Source organism: Protobothrops mucrosquamatus, unplaced genomic scaffold, assembly GCF_001527695.2.
Source record: "Protobothrops mucrosquamatus isolate PMUCROS unplaced genomic scaffold, P.Mucros_1.0 scaffold233, whole genome shotgun sequence".
In the NCBI taxonomy this organism is placed as follows: domain Eukaryota; kingdom Metazoa; phylum Chordata; class Lepidosauria; order Squamata; family Viperidae; genus Protobothrops; species Protobothrops mucrosquamatus.
In genome coordinates, this window is record NW_015386584.1 from 520,991 (window position 1) to 538,864 (window position 17,874).

Below are 17,874 nucleotides of genomic sequence, written 5' to 3' on the forward strand. Positions count from 1 at the left end.
CTTATTACATAAATAGAACGCAGCACATATTACACTGAATACAGCTTTTTAGTACACATTTTATGAAGGGCCTGAGTTGTACTGCTTCTCAACCAATTTATTTACTTAATATAACAATGTGCACTTATTCTTCTCATTAACAATTAGAAAGCCAAGTAAAGATAAAACAAAATACTCTTCCTCCCAAAAGGCCAGGTAGCGTCAATAGATAAAAACAGAGCTCATAGAAACACTTGCCTACACAGAATACATTTTGCCCCACAGAAAGTATAATGCCTGGTTCAGATGCAACAATTAAAAAACAATCCAAAATGTTTATTTTAGCTTATCTGAAAGCTTCTATGATAAACCAAAGTTTATTACTTGATATTAGTTCATATACCACACTGAGCCAAAACTGAATAAATCATATTATAATTTTTATCTTACAATTATCTTACAATTAAATAAGGACCAACTGAGCTTTCCAATACCAAAAAAAACTGCATAATGAAATAATTATTAGATGAATTTACCTAGCAAGGCAGTAGCCATTTATGCCCTCAATATTACTAGCACTTTCCTCTAAGAAAAAATTCAGTGGCTAGTAAACTAGTTTAAATGCTAAAGTTTTAATTCCTACTCATGAGAAGGGAAGAACAGTTAAAGAATAGGTACTGCTACATGAGGTCTCTGTATAACATTATTTAATGCAGGGTATATGCTGCATATATATTAAGGAATCTGTAAAGAAAGAAGAACATTGTTTTAAAGTTGGAGGAAGAAACATCAATAACCTGATCACCGAAAATGCAAAGGATCAGCAAGCCCTAGTACTAAAAGTCAAAGAGCACAGTGAAAAAATGGAACTAAAATTAAATAGAAAGACGACCAAACTAACGACATGTACAACAACCACTCCTAGAATTGACATTGAAGATACTGAGGTGGGGGAAAGCTTTTGCCTTTTAGGGTCACCCATCAACAGTAAAGGAACAAGCAACAAAAACAAGGAACAAATAAGCCTCAGACTAGCACTTAGTAGAGCAGCCATGAAGGTCTTGGAAAAGATATTCAAATGTTTTGATATGTCTCTGCCTACAAAAATCAGAATCATGCAAGCCTATGAAACTGAATGGAAATGAAGGTTGGACTTTTAAGAAGGGTAGCAACAGTAGTGATGCCTTTGAACTTTGGTATTGGAGAAGATTCCTGAAAATACCATGAACACCAAGAAAACAAACACATCATTGAAAAATCAACCCAGGTAATATTTTATACCTTCTCTCTCATCACAATCAAATTTAAAATATGGACTACAAATGCAAAACTATGAGAATAAATCTCAATATGCTCCCTCACCTAGGACAATTACTCCCTTATTACTTACTCCCACACACTTTACACTGAAGATACAATTTTGCCATTTATTTACCTGCAAAAAAATTTCCATCTCTCCAGCCTATTAAATATGGGACAGCTCCAGTCAGCAAAATTCATTTGAACCTATAACATCATCCTGTTATAACTACCCTTTATGTAGAAGAGTTTTAATACATTGAACATGAAATATTTGTTTTGATTAAGTTGTATGTATTTTGCCTATCTAATTAGACATTTATAGAATTAGATTTTCTCTGCCTAGAACTGACCTTACCAGATTGACAGATTTCCCCTGAAGTCTGCCTTCGGTAGCTACAAAAATTGTGGATAGGGTAGAGAAAACTGCTTAGTACATTTACTCATAATTATCATGCTTACATTAACCTAGTTACCTTACACATTTCAACAAAAATAGACAAAGATATATGTTTTATTTTTGTCAATGACAAGTTCAAGGACATCTGTCATAATTTATAATTAATTAATTATTTAATTAATATATAATTGATATTTCTGTTTTATTTTATGATTTATATTAAAATACTGAACAAAAAGATCTTCTCCACCTTAAACTAAAATACATTGTCAATGGGAGGAAGCATGTAATGTACTACAAAAACAAAATGTGACATATTTATTAACTAATGCTTATATTATGATATGTCTTCATTATTCTCTAAAGGCAAAACTATTTTAACAACAACTAAAATATTAAGGCAGCTATAATAGAAGAGCATTAAATTACAGTACACTAGCCAGAATAACTATTCTCCTAAATCAAGGATTAAGAAAATGCTAGTGGCACCACCTTGTGGATCAGTAGAGAACAGGTTGATAAAGCACTAGCAGGATTAGAATGTACTTGTCTGACAGGAAGACAATTCTTAATTTAAACTCATCTCTCCCCAAAGGAACATAAGATAAAGAAATTATAAATTCAATCACAAGTTTTGGCAATGCACAGCTTCTCTTTCTTGTGATCCTAAAGGCTGCCAATTCCAGCTCAAACTGGTGGATAGCCTTTGCCTTTTAGGGTCAAACATCAACAGTAAAGGATGAAAATTCCTATTCCACATAAATGTATTCTTTATTTGTTGGCATATGTGCATCTGCATGTATACTTGCCACAAACACTGTAGATGACTGCCAAATCTCTCTCTCACACACACACACACATATAAACACACTGATTTAATAACTATTTTATAAAAAAATTATTAATTCCTGTAAAATTATAATTGTCTGTAAAGATGCTTCTTTTATGAAATCAATTAACCCCTATCTGCTTATACCAACCATTCTCTCAGTCAACTATAGCAGGGCTTTTCAACCTTTTCACTGATTGTACCACTTTTAGGATATGGCAATATTTGAGTACCATCTAGCAAGGTGTCAAAAACTTGATGACCCCCCCCCCCAAAAAAAACCCTGTTCAAAGTTGCAATTGCACTGAAATGACTTATGACCATTTTTCACACTTATGACCATTGCAGCATGCCCAGGGTCATGCGATTTATATTTGGATGCTTGGCAACTGATTCATATTTATGATGGTCTCACTGTCCCAGGGTCATGTGATCCCTTTTTGCAACCTTTTGACAAGCAAAGTCAATGGCAGGGCTACTAGTGGCCAAGTGCTAAGGTGGGACTTCCTTCCCTCCCTCCCTCCTTCCCTGCCTCCCTCTTTCTCGTTCTCATCTCTTTCTGAAGGAAGAATTTGAACCTCCCCCCATATTTTCCCTCTTCCATATATTTATCAAACAAGGAAAAGCCTCCAGAGACAGAAAAGACAAGCTGCTGAGAGAACTAGCTAAAAAAGGCGCATTCCGCTTTAAGAATTAGCTACCAGCTAGAAATGAAAGTTAAGGAGCTGGCAGCCGGCACTTAAGGAAGAAAAAAAAATGTAGTAAGTACTGGCTGCCAGCTAAGGCAGCCTCCCCAAATGGCTCCATTCATAAGTAAAGGAATGCTACAGGCAAATTCATTCAGGAGAAAAATACTTCAAAATCCCTTGCAGCAAAACTTACAGCTAACAATAGCAGAGCAATAGACTCTAACACGAGACATCAGCTATCAGCCAAATAGAAATTGCCAAACACTCCTTAAGAACACAAAGCCCACATTGCACAGATCCCAGAACTTCAAAGTCACAAAAGCACAAAAGAATCCTTCCACTCTCCTGGTTTGTTGTTCAGCTGAAACAGCACTTCGCTTCTGCCATTAAACGTCTCCTCTCGAGCAGCTGGGGCAGTAGCAGCCCCTGGGAGGCTAATACCTCTTAAAGGTATTAGCCTCCCAGCTGGAAAGCAAGCCCCGGGCTTTTCCTTCCATCGCTCCTCCTTCCTGCTCTCTAGCTTCCTCTTTCTCATTGCCAACTCCCTCCCTCCTGCCCTCCATGCTCACCTCCAGCCGATGCTGCCTTTCTTCATTCCTCTTGGAGGGCAACCCCTCCCCCACTGCGTTTCTTGCCTGTTTGTTGCTGCCAGCACAGATGGCTGCCACAGAAGATGTAGATCGGCTCATGGCCGGCCTGCTTGATCTCCTCTCCTCTCCCCCCACCCTCCCCCTTCTTTCCTTTCGGTGCAACTAGAGCTGACTTTGCCTCCTCCCAAGGCTGCTGCTTTTTCTCTCTCTCCCTCTCCTGTTCAAACTGCCTCCTTTTATAGCCTCTCCTGTCTCTGCCCCCTCCTCCTCCTTTCTCTTCCGGGTAAGCTGGAAGTGAGCCTTGGGCCTTTGCCTCACCCAAGCCACTCTGCAGCTCCGGAGGACTCTCTCACAGTAAGTCTTCACTGGCTCGTTCCCTCCCCCACTACACTTGGCTGGGCAGGGCCACGTACCACCTGCCATGTGCTAATGTGCCACAGGTGGTACACGTACCACTGGTTGAAAAGCCCTGAACTATAGTATTCTCAGCACAGATTTTCCTTTCTTCTTTCCTCCAGAGGAAAGGGGGGGGGGGGGAAACGGATAGATAGGAAGATAAGAGAAAGAGGCAGCTGTACTAAAAAGGAGAAACAAGAAGTAGGAAAAAAATGGATATAGATAAGGGGAAAGAGGCATCAAGGGAAGGAGATACTTATTTAGGATAAATGTACCAGACAAGCAGTTCCTCTCAACACTCAATCCAATGACTTCTATTTTTCTTCGTGAATCTAAAATGGTGCTTCTGATTCATAACGTATTATTTTGGGGGGAAAGTCATTATATCAAGTAAATATGATAAAAAGTAGAGAAGATATCCATATCCAATATCCCAGTTAACCCTCCCAACAAAAATTCAGGATTATTTTCTTAATCAAACTATTAGGCAGAATATAAATAGTATAAATGTCAACAAATAATAATGTGGTTAGTTTTAGCTGATATTTTTAAAGGATTCAATTAATAAGTATATTGTTTATTAGCTTTTAATTATGCACTTCCTATTCAATACCTTCTATGATTGAAAAAAGCCCCCCAAAAATGAACAAAATGTATTTAATATTTTTACCGGATACAGTTACTGCAGTTCCTGGGTCAATAATTCCACTATTTGGCCGCACACAGTATCGACGAGGTGCTGTAGTTTTTACTTTAAAGCATATTTTTCTGTCTGATGGGTTTCGTAGTTTAAGATTCGTGGTGACTACATCTGTAAAAGGACCTGTAAAAAGTTTCAAGGATTATTTTTAGGAATTAATTCTTAAACATTTAACAAAATGAAAAATCAACACACTATTCTTAGAAGATAGTTAGTATGGTTTTTTTAAGTGTTTCAATTTGCTTTTCAGTGCATGTGCTATCATTTCTACCTGTGTTCACAAAAAAAGAACTTCTTTCTTAGCAGTTCTTTCGTGTAAATTCTATCAATCACTCTACTGAAGAACTAAGAGTCCACCCAAATAGAATTAATATGTATGACAAAATTTTCTTATTATATTTACCATATAATAATTTTAAATACATTAAGAATTGCAATCATATTGTTGACAGTATTGCTATAACTGTGCAATAAAGAATGAGAGTTAATTGGGACCAAAGTAGTATTTGCCACTGTGGTAACAATCTTCCCTTAGTTCAAAATGGAAAAGGAAAGCAAATAATGGGAGAAAGAGAGAGCTACCTAGTACAAAATTTTATTTTAATTGCTAAATTCAAGGTTCTGAGAAGAAGCTACACGCTAAGACTCCTAGAAACGCTCATTGATGATGTTCATATTGCTCCTATGCCTCAATAAACTCTACTGGAGACTGGAAGCTCTGCCCTTTACACTTGGAAAAGCTCTTGACTAATGTGAAAAGGCTAATAACATATTCAAACTAGGCTATTCCTGAGTATTAGCAGAAGTATGGTTTTGGAGAACTATTTCTTCCCATCAAGAACAAAAAGAGGTTATGCAAATGATCTTCCATTTGCCTAACTAATATGTCAAGTTGCTGAAGCCATGGAAAAGATTATTAAGAATCTTCACCAATTCTGTTTTCTAACCTTTTAGTCTATGAATCTTCTCTTGGATTTTAATTGAAAAAGAATCATTATCCAAAAGTGGTGAAAGAATTTGGCATCTAATTTTATTTTTAGAAAGTTATCTTTCCAAATAAACTCATATATTTTTCTTATCAAACAGTGCAACTCTGACCAGCAGATCAGAAAACAACTAAAATAAAACAACAATAAAATAATAACTCTAATCTTATATCTATCAACATATTTAATATAGGTAGTCCTTGTTTAAAGTTCACTCATTTGGAAGTCATCAAAGTTATGATGGCAGTTAAAGAAAGGAACCTATGATTGGTCCTCATAGTTACAGCCATCACATCATCCCCATATCATTGCGATTGGGGAAACCCGAATTTTAGTCCTTCTTTAGGCATGAATGACTTTAGACCAATCACAGTCTCTCAGCCTTAGGGAGACTGTACCAGTAAAACAATTTCCATGTAGTCACCAAGAGGCAAGATTAACTTAAAAGACCATGACAATAACAATAACACACACACACATCATGCAAACTGTTAAATTTTGTTTTTAACACTACTAGCCAAACTGTTCACGCACATGCTCAGTTGGACCGTAACACTAAATTATACTATAGCAGTCAAGAAATATACAATTTTCATCCTGTCTGCAACATTCTTTTTTTAGGGTTAGGATTAGGATTAAGCTTCCTTTTTAGGGAAGACTGTTGAGGAAGTGATCAGCTTGCAGGTACAGGGCACCCTTCAGGATATGGATTATTTTATCCGTTTCAGTTTCAGACCAGATGTAGCACTGAAACAGCACAGATCATACCTATAGATGATCCATGGTAGGACTGCAATGGGGTTTTCATTCTGGCCCTTCTTGATCTCTCAGTGTCTTTTGATACCATCAATCACGTTATCCTTCTGGATTGTTACAGGAATGACAGCACTGTGTTGCAGTGGTTCTCTTTCCTCCAAAGTGGTTCAGGTTGATGTTAGCAGGAAAGGTTTAGTTCTACATTCCTGCTTTACATGTTTCCTCAGAGTTGTACTCTCTCTGTGCCCCTATTTAACATCTATATGAAGCCACATAGACATTTGTTAGCACAGTGTTAAGTATTATCAATATACTAATAATATGTAATTTTATATCTTTATCCCTGTCCAATCAAATTAAGTTTTTTCCAACACCTGAAGGCTGTGGATGTCTGGATGTAGAAGAACAAGTTCTGCTCAACCCAAGGAAAACGGAGTGGCTGTGGATTTTAATGCCATGTTCCCTTGCTCTCCCCCCCCCTTTAAATTTGAAGACTTTCCATCTTTAGATCTGCCATTTCCCAAGACAGAACTTGATCACAATTTTAGGTTCCTCTTGCACTCACAATTCCTGCTTAGAGCAGGTAGCAGCCAGGAGCAAGAGTTCCTTTGCACAATTTCATCTTGTATATCAATTGCGTCCATTCCTAGATTGGGAGGCCTTGTTCAGTCACTTATGCCTTGATTATATCTTGGACTACTGCAACATGCTCTACATAGCATTTCCCTTGAACATCATCTGGAAACTACTGTCCAGAATGTACCATGGGATGGTATAGAACATTACGCCAATTTAACATCACTACTTCATGAGCTGCACTGGCTTGTCATAGATTTCTACTGCAATTCAAGGTACTGGTTATCACTTATAAAAACCGTTCATAGCATTGAGCTACTTTATTTGTAGAACCATCTATCTCCAGCTATTTCTGCTATCCTACAAGATCAGATAGAGCAGACAAGTTTTAGATCATCTCCATGAAACTGCCTTCTGATAAGGCCCAATAAGCATGCCTTCTGTCATGGCATATGCCCTTTAGAATAACGGATCAGCCAAGATACAGATGACCCTGACTCTGCTGTCCTTCCATAAAACTTTAAAAACAAAACTTTCCCCCAAGCACTGGATTAGGATGTTGGGTAAGCCTAATCGGAAACCTAGATCAAGATTTTGTTTTTTTCCTGTTTGGGGCTTTGTTTATATTGTTTTGCTGTGCTTCTTTTACATTTATGGTATATCTTGTTTTGTTTTTAATCCTAAATTAGCTGTTCAGAGTTTAATTTTATGAATTGGGTGGCCATGCACATTGTTTAAATAATAAATCTAACAAATAAATATTCAATGGGTGCATAGTACCAAACATAATGAGCAGAGAGTAGACTATAGAAATATGAGATGATAAAGTTTACCAATTTCTGCACTAAAAGCTAAATAGAGATGGACCACCAGGGAACTCTCTCGCTCTCTCTTTTAGGCATACATCCTAAAATAGACTTAAACAAATTGCCCAAAACAATCAAAAATCCCTACAAAATCTTGGGTCCACCCATTTCATATCAACACCCTCAACAAATTATATTGTTAACAAACATCAGTATAAGATGGTTCCTGTAGTAGCAATTTCCTCTATTATACAGCTAGTTGTCAACTTATGACAGATTGTTTAACAACCATTGAAAATTATGATGGATCCAGAACAGGTGCTTTAGTTTATGCCATGTAAAGCACTTTGGATCATTGTAAAATGTTGTGCCACCCCACACACATATGCACAATCATGTAACTACATTTTGGGTACTTGGCAACTGGTTCATCTTTACAACCAGTTACAGCACCCCGCAGTCACATGACTGTGATTTAAAAACTTTTTTGCAGGTTTCTGAAAAAAAAATGTTTCTTCAAAATAATCTGTTTGCACTTAAGGTCATGATATTCCCTTAATGACCACAGTGATTCATTTAATGATTGCCACAAAAAATATTGTAAAATCAGTTCCAGTCATGTGGGTGCCCTGATTTACATCCAGAACTTCTTATGATGGGAAATCCTGTCTCAACTGCAGTCGTAAGTCAAGGACTACCTGTGAGGTTTTAAAAACTAGTTAAAATGTTATTTAATGGATGAATCTGGTTAGTTTTAAAACCTACATTTATTCATGTTCACTATCCAACCAACTATTTGGGCATTTATTATGTTAGAAGCTGTACAAAATGTGGAGAGTATTAAAATGCAGAGAGTGTTACGCTGAGCTGATCAAGACTAGTAAGTAGCATGTAAATCATCTTTAATGCTAACAAATACATCAAATTAAGAGCATACTATGCTTTCAGATTTTTAATGTGCTTTTAAACATTAAATAAAATTATCTCAAAATCTGTCACCTTCCCAAGTTATACATAACATAAATTATTTGCTTCAGCCAACTCCACATTCAAGCATTGCCACCTGGAAATAATAGAAGGTGACATTATATCCAATTATACACTTCTATTACAATGTCACTTTCTCTGTAATTTTCTAGTGATTTAATTTTTTTCTGTCGTGCATTTTGTATTCAATATGATCATGGGCTCTTGCTTCCAAATCCTACAATTTAAAATATACAGTATGTTACTGTGCTGACCAGGCAAACCCCATTGACAGAGGCATGATATAGGATAGGAAACTTCTTCAGTCTGTACATTCAATCATACGACCAAAACTCAATCCCAAAGAGGCAGGAAAGCTCACAATGACTACAAAATTTAAGTCTCAAGGGTGAAAGAGAAGAAAAATCTTGCCCAGGTTTGTTCAACAAGTTCTCCTTTCTTCACAATTGCTGACAAAAACTGTTGTCTGAAGAGAAAACAACAATCAGAAAGAGAGCATCTGATGGACCCAGTTTGGTATACATGTAGTCTTTGACTTAGAACCACTTGTTTAATGATGGTTTGAAATTACAAATGTGCTGAAAAAATGTGAGTTGATCCATTATCAAAGTTATGATGGTCACACCACCTCCATAGCTGCATGATCCCAATTTGGGAACTTGGCAATCAGATCATAATTATTATCATTGCAGCATCTTGTGGTCACATGATCGTAATTTGCAATCTTCCCAGCCAACTTCCAACAAGTAAAGTCAATAAGGAAAGCCAGAAATGCTTAATAACTATGTGATTTGCTTAGGACCACAACTACAGCAAAAATGGTTATAAAATCATGTCTGGTCATGTGATGATTCGCTTAGATTGCACTGCTTAGCAACCGAAATTCCAATCTCAATTGTGACCATAAATTGAAGGTTATCTGTAGTAGTTAAGACTATACGTCCTAATCCTGTCTCAGGCATGAAAACCAGTTGGGTGACTTTGGGCCAGTCTTGTTCTCTCGGTCCAATCCAACTTTCAGGGTTGCTGTGGTGAGGACAATAGAAGGTGTGAGTATTAGGTATGTTGCAGCTTTGAGTTATATGTATTAATAATGCAGGATAAAACTCCAACGACAATAATAATAATAATAGAAGACAGAAAAGGCAAGGGTGTGTGGACACATAAGTAAAATGAGATTGGAAATAGTCACATGACCCTGATGAACTAATTTCCAGGAGAAGCAGAGAGCTAAAAATCTTTCTCTGGGATTAAAGATGAGAGTGTGACTTGGAATCAAGAATATCTTCAAGGAAAACAGAATAAGGCCTCTTAGGGAGCGAGAGTAGCTAGGGAGGATTTGTCTGGAAACCATGGTAACAGCAAAGCTAGGTGTCTCTGGATTGAAGAGAAAAAAAGTGCTGAACTATGACCCATAAAACTCTGGTGAGTTAACAGGAGCTGCAAGAAAGTGCTTCTAAAGCTTTGGGTGAAGGTTGCAATCTGAAGGAATAAGGACCAGCTAACTGGAGAATCAGGTTAGAGAAAATCCATATTCTCTCCAACATATGAGTTCTAGGCCAATATCTTCCTGAGCATTATTTTATTTTCAGATATGCTAAATTGCTGAAAAATATTATATCTGGAAAATAATTGCTACCTATTTCAAGGAATTTGCCTCTAATTTTTCTATCAGAAGTTTATTAGTTTTTGTGCTAACTAAAGTCTTATATGATTTGATCCCTCTTAATTTCTTTGTGTCTCAGATTCATCAATTTAGATCTGTGTCTGTTTTCCCATAGTATTTTAAATGCCTTATCTTAGGTACCCAAGTTAAAACAAAGTTTTGGTTTTCCTTCTTATTTTTAATAATATTTTTAAATACTAAGACAAATGATTATGTTTTCACCTCCTCACAAAGCAACAAAGCTGCTGCTATCTGGTCCCAAACCCCAAAGTTGCTAGAACCAGGAAGTGATACTATACAGAGTTGCATCATATTTATTATGCTTAGTCTTGCAGGTGAGTTAATTTGCTGGGGCTGTAAGAGCCTCACTGCCCACACAAATGGAATGGTCAAAGCATTTACTTCCTCCAGCAAGTGATAGCAATAGTAAAATAAACCATGACCAAAAGCTATACCATGTACCCTGTCAGAAGGATGATGGGACCAAAAATCCTGACCCAGAAGGTCAAAACCTTCCAGCTGCATACATACAACCCAGCTACCCATTCACTACAGCTACTAAATGGCCTAAACCCACTAATTTCATTCTGTATAATACATCCATGAATTGACAGATCTGTTGGTTTACCAATTACTAAAAGCAACACTAATAAGAAATGTGTTAACTATGGTAAGCCGTGGTGACACAGTGGTTAGAATGCAATATTGCAAATTAACTCATTGCTCACTGCCAGCAGTTCGATTCTGACCGGCTCAAGCCTTCCATCCTTCCGGGGCTGGTAAAAAGAGGACCAAAATTGCTGGTTGCAATTTCTAATGATTCTGTAAACCACTTAGAGTTGTAAAGCACTATGAAGCAGTATATAAGTCTAAGTGCTATTACTATTATGTAACTGCTTAGCTCTGTTCTTACATGCCAGGGATGTCAAACTCGCAACATCATGTGACATGTCGCGACGTATCGGGACTTTTTTTCCATTGCCGGCAATAGGGTGGGCGCAGTTTCACTGCGGGCGGCAGTTTGACACCCCTGTTATATGAATTCAGTATAAGACATTAAGAGTAGAATTGTATATTGCTTGCAATTTGAAGAACACAGATTAAAAGAGTTTTAATAACAATTGTTAAAACATTGCAAACATTGGAGTTGGTTATAATCCTAAATATTTTTACTGGTTCTGTGTTTTTGTTTTATGGATATTTTCCTATTTTGTTACTATGAATGACCAGGAATCTTTAAGGAATACAGCAATATATAACTGTAAATAATAAAGTGAGACTACATATATTGATGTAAAGATTTTAGAACAACACATTCGTCTGCTACGTATGGTACAACTTAATGAACTTCTCCACCAGCACTGCCAAATATTAATAACTGAAACCTACTTCTCATATTATATGTAGAACTATTTTCTTTTGTATTATTAGAGATTCAGAAGCAAGTATTTATAATGGGCAGTTAGGGTCTATTTATTCTCAACACCAATTTTCCAAATTAAAATTTTGTAGACATACATTTGCTATGTAATGAGCAATTTTTGCATTTTAGCAACTGAATTAAATATTTTACTTTTGTCCTCTCGAATCTTAACTTTTTGGCAAAGGAAAGTATTCCAACAATATCATTCTTGGAAAAACATCCCGGGAGCTGTTAAGATAGATAGGTCTAGAAGCCCCCATGGAAAAAGAGGTATTTTTGTAGCTCTTGTGAAAGCTACACTATAGTCATAGTTCTCTAAATCTAATGAGGGTCTGGGTAATTCCTGGGTATGCTAGAAGGGGATTGGTTGCAATATCTTTCCATTACCCATGGCTCCAACTATGCTAGTTATTCTTACATCACTATTTTTAGTGGTTAACTATTTTTTACGTTTGTATTTGCAATTATATATTTCAGTAGTATTACCGCAAGCAATTGTGAACATATATTCAACGTTCACAAAAAATCTCAACATTAAGCTAACAATGAATATTTATTAGTTATAAACTAACATATATACTAATAATCTGTAAGAATATCCTATAGGGATTAAATAAAAAGGTAATACAAAATATGTGTTGCAACCATTCCCCTTTAATAAAAAAAGTTACTTTATATAACATAAAATTAGTAATTAACTTTACTCAAAATATCTAAAATTCTTATATTAGGTCAATCCCATTAATAATTATATGTTATTACTGGTTTTTCAAAATTATAAAAACAGGATTAAATCTTTAAAAATCTTTAATATTTTCCATTCTACAAGGAGAATCTTGCAAAGAGGCCAATATCTGCATTGTTACCAAAGGAAGGGCAAGATTTTCTCTTCTACTAAGAATTATAAACCAATTTTTCATGAACAATGATTATCAAGCATTTTCATCAATTTTCGTGGACAAGACTAAACAAGTTCTTACAAGAGTTCATTCATGAAAATCAATCTACCTAAAAGACAATTAAAAAATAAGGTGAGAACTGTACTGGATGTAATAGAATAGCCTAACAAGGCAATGAAAAACAAACTGCATTAATTTTGTTAGTGGAGAGAAAGCTTTAGACAATCACCTGACAGAGTTTTTGTTATGGGGAAAGTAGGGGAGGAAGGTGTGTTGGATGTTTGCCGCCTTGAGTTATTTGTAAAAATAATAAAGGTGGGATACAAATAAATTAAATTAATGGTGCTTTGAATAAATCATGTGAAGGGAATAAGGTTGTCCACTGTCCCCTTTGTTATTTTTGTTTCTTGAAGTTTTGAACACAGGTATTAGACAAGGTGAGAAGATAATGGGCCCAAAAATTAAAAATGAGATCTTCAAATTCAGAGTTTTTGCTGATAATTTGGTTTTGATTTTACAAAACCCTCTAAAAAGGGACTGAGTTTTTGATGAAAAAATTGAAAGATTGTGGTACACTAGGTTTTAAGATTAATAAAGAAAAAAAAAGACAAAAATATGACTAAACAAGATGAAGACAATCAAATGAAAAAAATCAAGTTTTAAAAATGGCCTTTAAAAAGGTTGAATATTTGATTAGAAAATTGTATGTTGTTTCAAAATAATGTTAAGATATGGAATGAAGTTAAAAAAGATAGGTTGAGATGGGAAAAATTGCAACTTTCATTGTTGGGAAGAATTTCTGTGATTAATGTTTTACTTAGAATGTTATTTTTATTCCAGACATTATCTATACTGATGACTGATGTAACATTTAAGCAACAGCAAAAAGGTATTTCCAAAATTGTTTGGCAAGGCAAGAAACTGAGAATTAAATACAAACTGCTGCAGGTTGCTAAAGAAAGAGGGGAGTTAGAACTACCAGATGTTGCCATTGTATTTTGCAGCTTGCTGTTTAATATGGATGAAAGAGTGGGTGACTTTAAGAAATAGACAGTTATTGGAAATGGAAGAACATGATTTAAGACCTATTGTCATAGCTATTGGGATATGATAAAGTTAAATGCAGATTTTAAAAGTAATTTTCTTAGTCATACCTTACTGAAAATTTTGAATTGGTATAAAGCAGAAGTGTCTCCTAAAATTCCTTCATAGTTGTCATCCTAAGAAACCTTTTATTTGAAGAGAAATTAAACAAATATGGTTAACTTAACACTGATCTGCTAAATTTTTCCCAAGTATTTAGGTGAAAAACAAGAGAAAACCTGGAATTGGAAGACTTTACAACTCCATTGGATTCCCTATCCTCAGTTAATGGAAAGATTTAAACTTGGTAAGATTTATGAACTTGAAAATGCTAAGACTGATTTTAATGTGAAGTTGTATAGAAATGATGGTATTATTGCTAAAATGTACTAACTTTTATTGAAAATTAAAACAGGATAAACAAGTGAAAGACTGTATGATAAAATGGGCAAAATGGATATAACATACAGTTGGATCAATGGGAGAGTATGAGGAAGGATTTAAATTTACATTAAATTACAATCTTAAGGAATTTTTTTATAAAATGATGTATTCCTGGTATCTGACACTGGAAAAATTGTGAAACATATACAAAGGAATTTCAAATATTTCTTGGAAATGAAATCAAACTGAGGGTAATTTTTTCAGCTTTGATGGACATGCAAGAAAACTAGAAAATACGGAGATTGAGCATCTGATTCAGAAGATTTTAAAAGTAAAGGTATAATTGAAACCATAGATTTTTATTTGGGATTCAATGATAAACAAATGGAAACATTTTATAGAAACTCACTTTTTTATGTGATAACAGCAGCAATACTTTTGTATGCGCAAAGATTGAAGGGTTTACAAATACCTGTGGTCTGTACAGAAAGAAGTATGAAGAATGGATGGTGAAGCTGATGGAATTGACACAGATGGCAAAATTGACAGCTTTGAGTAAAGAAAATACTAATTTTATTTCTATTTGGAAATCACTTTTGGATTTTTTTGCGAGAAACGGAAAGAAATGTTGATTTGGGAATTTGACAATTAGAATTACACAGGATTAAAGAAATAACACAGACAAATGCTAAACTTATAGTAAAAGTTTATTTTTTAATTCATAATTGTACCAAAGAAAGTCAGAAGTCATTAAAGTTGCCATTATTGAGATGCTGTGTAAATTACAAAATAATGGGGCAATAATACAGTCTAATCCTTGTGCTGTTGAAATTGAATTGGCTAGCTACTGTTGGGAACCAAATCTTATCCTAGAGCTGGTATTGCTGTAAAGTTTATATATTAGGAAAAGCAATAATTTATCTATGTTGTTAGATGGTTCTTCATCTACAAAAGCTGAACAAAGGATTTAAAGCTACATTTCTCCACTAGGTGTTATAGGATTATCTCTTGGTCTATGGTAGATCTTGCTGGTCTAAAACCATCCTGTTCTTCAACTAGGATATTTTATGTTTGACACTACACTGAAATGTCTTCATTGCCAAACTTCTACAGACGAAGACCCCTCTTAACAATCCCATTACAGTTTCCTTTCACTGAAAATGTCAATGAAGGAGCCATAGATATCCAAAGCATTTGTATGTTCTACCATTTGAGCTATGTTCAGAAACAAAAATGAATGATGCTACCATCTTGCTTTATCTTATTGATTCTTCTAAAAACATTAATAAAGATTGTTCAAAAATATGAATATATTTGTTCATGTTCCTAAAAATATAAACTGCATGAACCTTATAGGAAAACTGTATTTGATCCTATACCAATTGGTGAGTAAAATTTTCATATGAGAACTTTAAGAACTTTCTCTGAAGTCCTATCCATTTAAAATACATTATTTTCCCCAAACTGTAAACAATTAAAAGGCAAACCCCATAATAATTCAGCAAACTAATGTGCTATTATTTTGTCTTGCATACCCTTTCTCAACATTCAATTACTTTTAAGCAGAATGCTTTTCCTGCTCAGGGTTTGCATAGTTTAAAACTCTGATCCCTAAAGCCCCTAACCATTCAATTTTTGAATTTCAAAATTTTAAAAAAATTGCTGTGGAGGCTTTTTTAGAATTATTATTTAATGCAAAAGGGACTATAAGAATTATATATCCAAGTCCATTCCCCACACCTAATTCATTCTGTTAAAAAGCACAATTATCTTATTTTAAAATGAGCTATAAAATCTGGAATTACGAAAACCTACCAGAAGGGGAAAAAAAAGCTTGTTTTAAGTTACCTTTACCTTACTCTAATTTAAAAACTACCGGCATCACTGTTTTTCTAATGGAGTCAATCAGAAAGTACATTTGTATCACCTACCGGTATTATATAACAGTCCTACAGCATTTCACATCAGAATTTACTGTGCTAAGCATACCACAATCATCCAAGGCTTATAAAGTTATCTGAGTTGTGTCTTCAACTCTTGTTTCATCAAACTGCAGATGGTCTTTAATTGTACCATCTATAAGACTACGGGTGCAATTTATAAAGTTCAAAATGCAAAATAGCGTGTAAGCGTTGCAGTGGAAAACGCCCTGGAACTAAAGTACATACATGACACATCAAAGGGTGTTGGTGCAAGGTATCACCACTCTTTTACGGCCATACCCGCACGGACAAACAGCCGCGGTCATGCGCTACATACAGTACTGTATTGTAATGCCGGACTGAATGGCAGGAAGCAACCCCTTCGCCAGCCCCAGTACAAAAACAGCCGCCCCCAAGGTCTGAAAATACAAGACGCGTGGAGAGTTTACCGCCACAGTCCACAACCAGGGCCCATCTGCAACTTGGGCCTCTGCTAGCCAACAGGGGAGGGCGGGGAAAGTCGATCGGGAAAGGCTCGGTTTCATGCCTGTGACAGGGGGCCATCCCCGCCTCATAGCAGGAGGAACATCGTGGCTCGCTGGCTGGGGAGCAGGCGGATGTCCCCAGGGGCCAGGGACGGAGGGGGCTGCGGTGCAGCAAAAAAAGCAACGCCTGCCAGAGCTTAAGGCAGCTGCTGCCAAGCGGTTGGGCTCTCCTCTCCCCTCACCGGCAGACCTCGAGCAGCCGCTGAGGGAAACCAGCAACCAGAGACCACTTCGGAGGGAAAGCAAGCGAACCGTCGCCTTCGCCGCTCACTACAGCAAACCCACCGGGAATTGGGGCGGGAGAGGCCGGGAGGGGGGGGGTGTCGTAAAGACAGAGAAGAGCAAAATGGCGACTGCGGCGCTTCGTCCTATTCCACCCGAATCGAACCTCCTTCTCGGGCCTCAGAAGGGGGGAAACGAACAGCTCGGGCCTCCTCGGGGCTACCCCACTAATCTCTCCCCATCCGCGGGCTCTTGCGCGCGGGAAGGATCTGGCAGAGAGGCGTCTGGGTTTCTTTCCCGGCCTTCTCGCCATCGGCTCTCCCCCTCGGTCTTTTCTATCACTGTACCTTTGAATTTTAGGTCGGTGGGCGGATCGAGCACCAGGATCTGCTCGTGCTTGGCCAGGACTCCGGCGGCCGCCATCGCTGCTCACACGTTCGCTCGCTCCAGGAGGAAGCAGAGGGCGGGCAGGGGGGAGGACGTTCCGCCGGGGAAGGAGGAGGGAAGCCTTCCGAGGAGGACTTGCAACGGCGGCGGCAAGGCTCGCAGCCGCCCCCTCCTCGTAGCCCCCGCAAGCACGCGGGCGCAGAAGCGTGCGGGGTCAGCCGCTGCCTTTGCGTTGCTGTCTTCCCGCCTCCCTTCGCTGCCCCTGTAGCAACTGAGTCACTCGCTCCCCAGCGCACTGCGATCAACGCCAACTCTGGCGCGGGCACGAGGACAGCGGCCGAGAAGTTCGA

General features: G+C 37.1%; 1 protein-coding gene across 3 annotated transcripts in view; it reads right to left on the minus strand.

The window, feature by feature from the left end:
* VAPA (VAMP associated protein A) overlaps positions 1–17,626 on the minus strand; it is a 28,453-nt gene extending 10,827 nt beyond the window's left edge. The window contains exons 1-2 of one of the 3 annotated variants that reach the window (XM_015814259.1): positions 17,485–17,626; positions 4,853–5,005 (exon numbers count right to left, since the gene is read on the minus strand). In XM_015814259.1, coding sequence (XP_015669745.1) covers positions 4,853–5,005; positions 17,485–17,560 — 229 coding nt within the window. In that variant the 5' untranslated portion in view covers positions 17,561–17,626. The remainder of the gene's footprint in view (positions 1–4,852; positions 5,006–17,484) is intronic. The other 2 variants (XM_015814260.1, XM_015814261.1) reach the window with 2 other exon arrangements.
* Between the last annotated feature and the right edge of the window lie 248 nt (positions 17,627–17,874).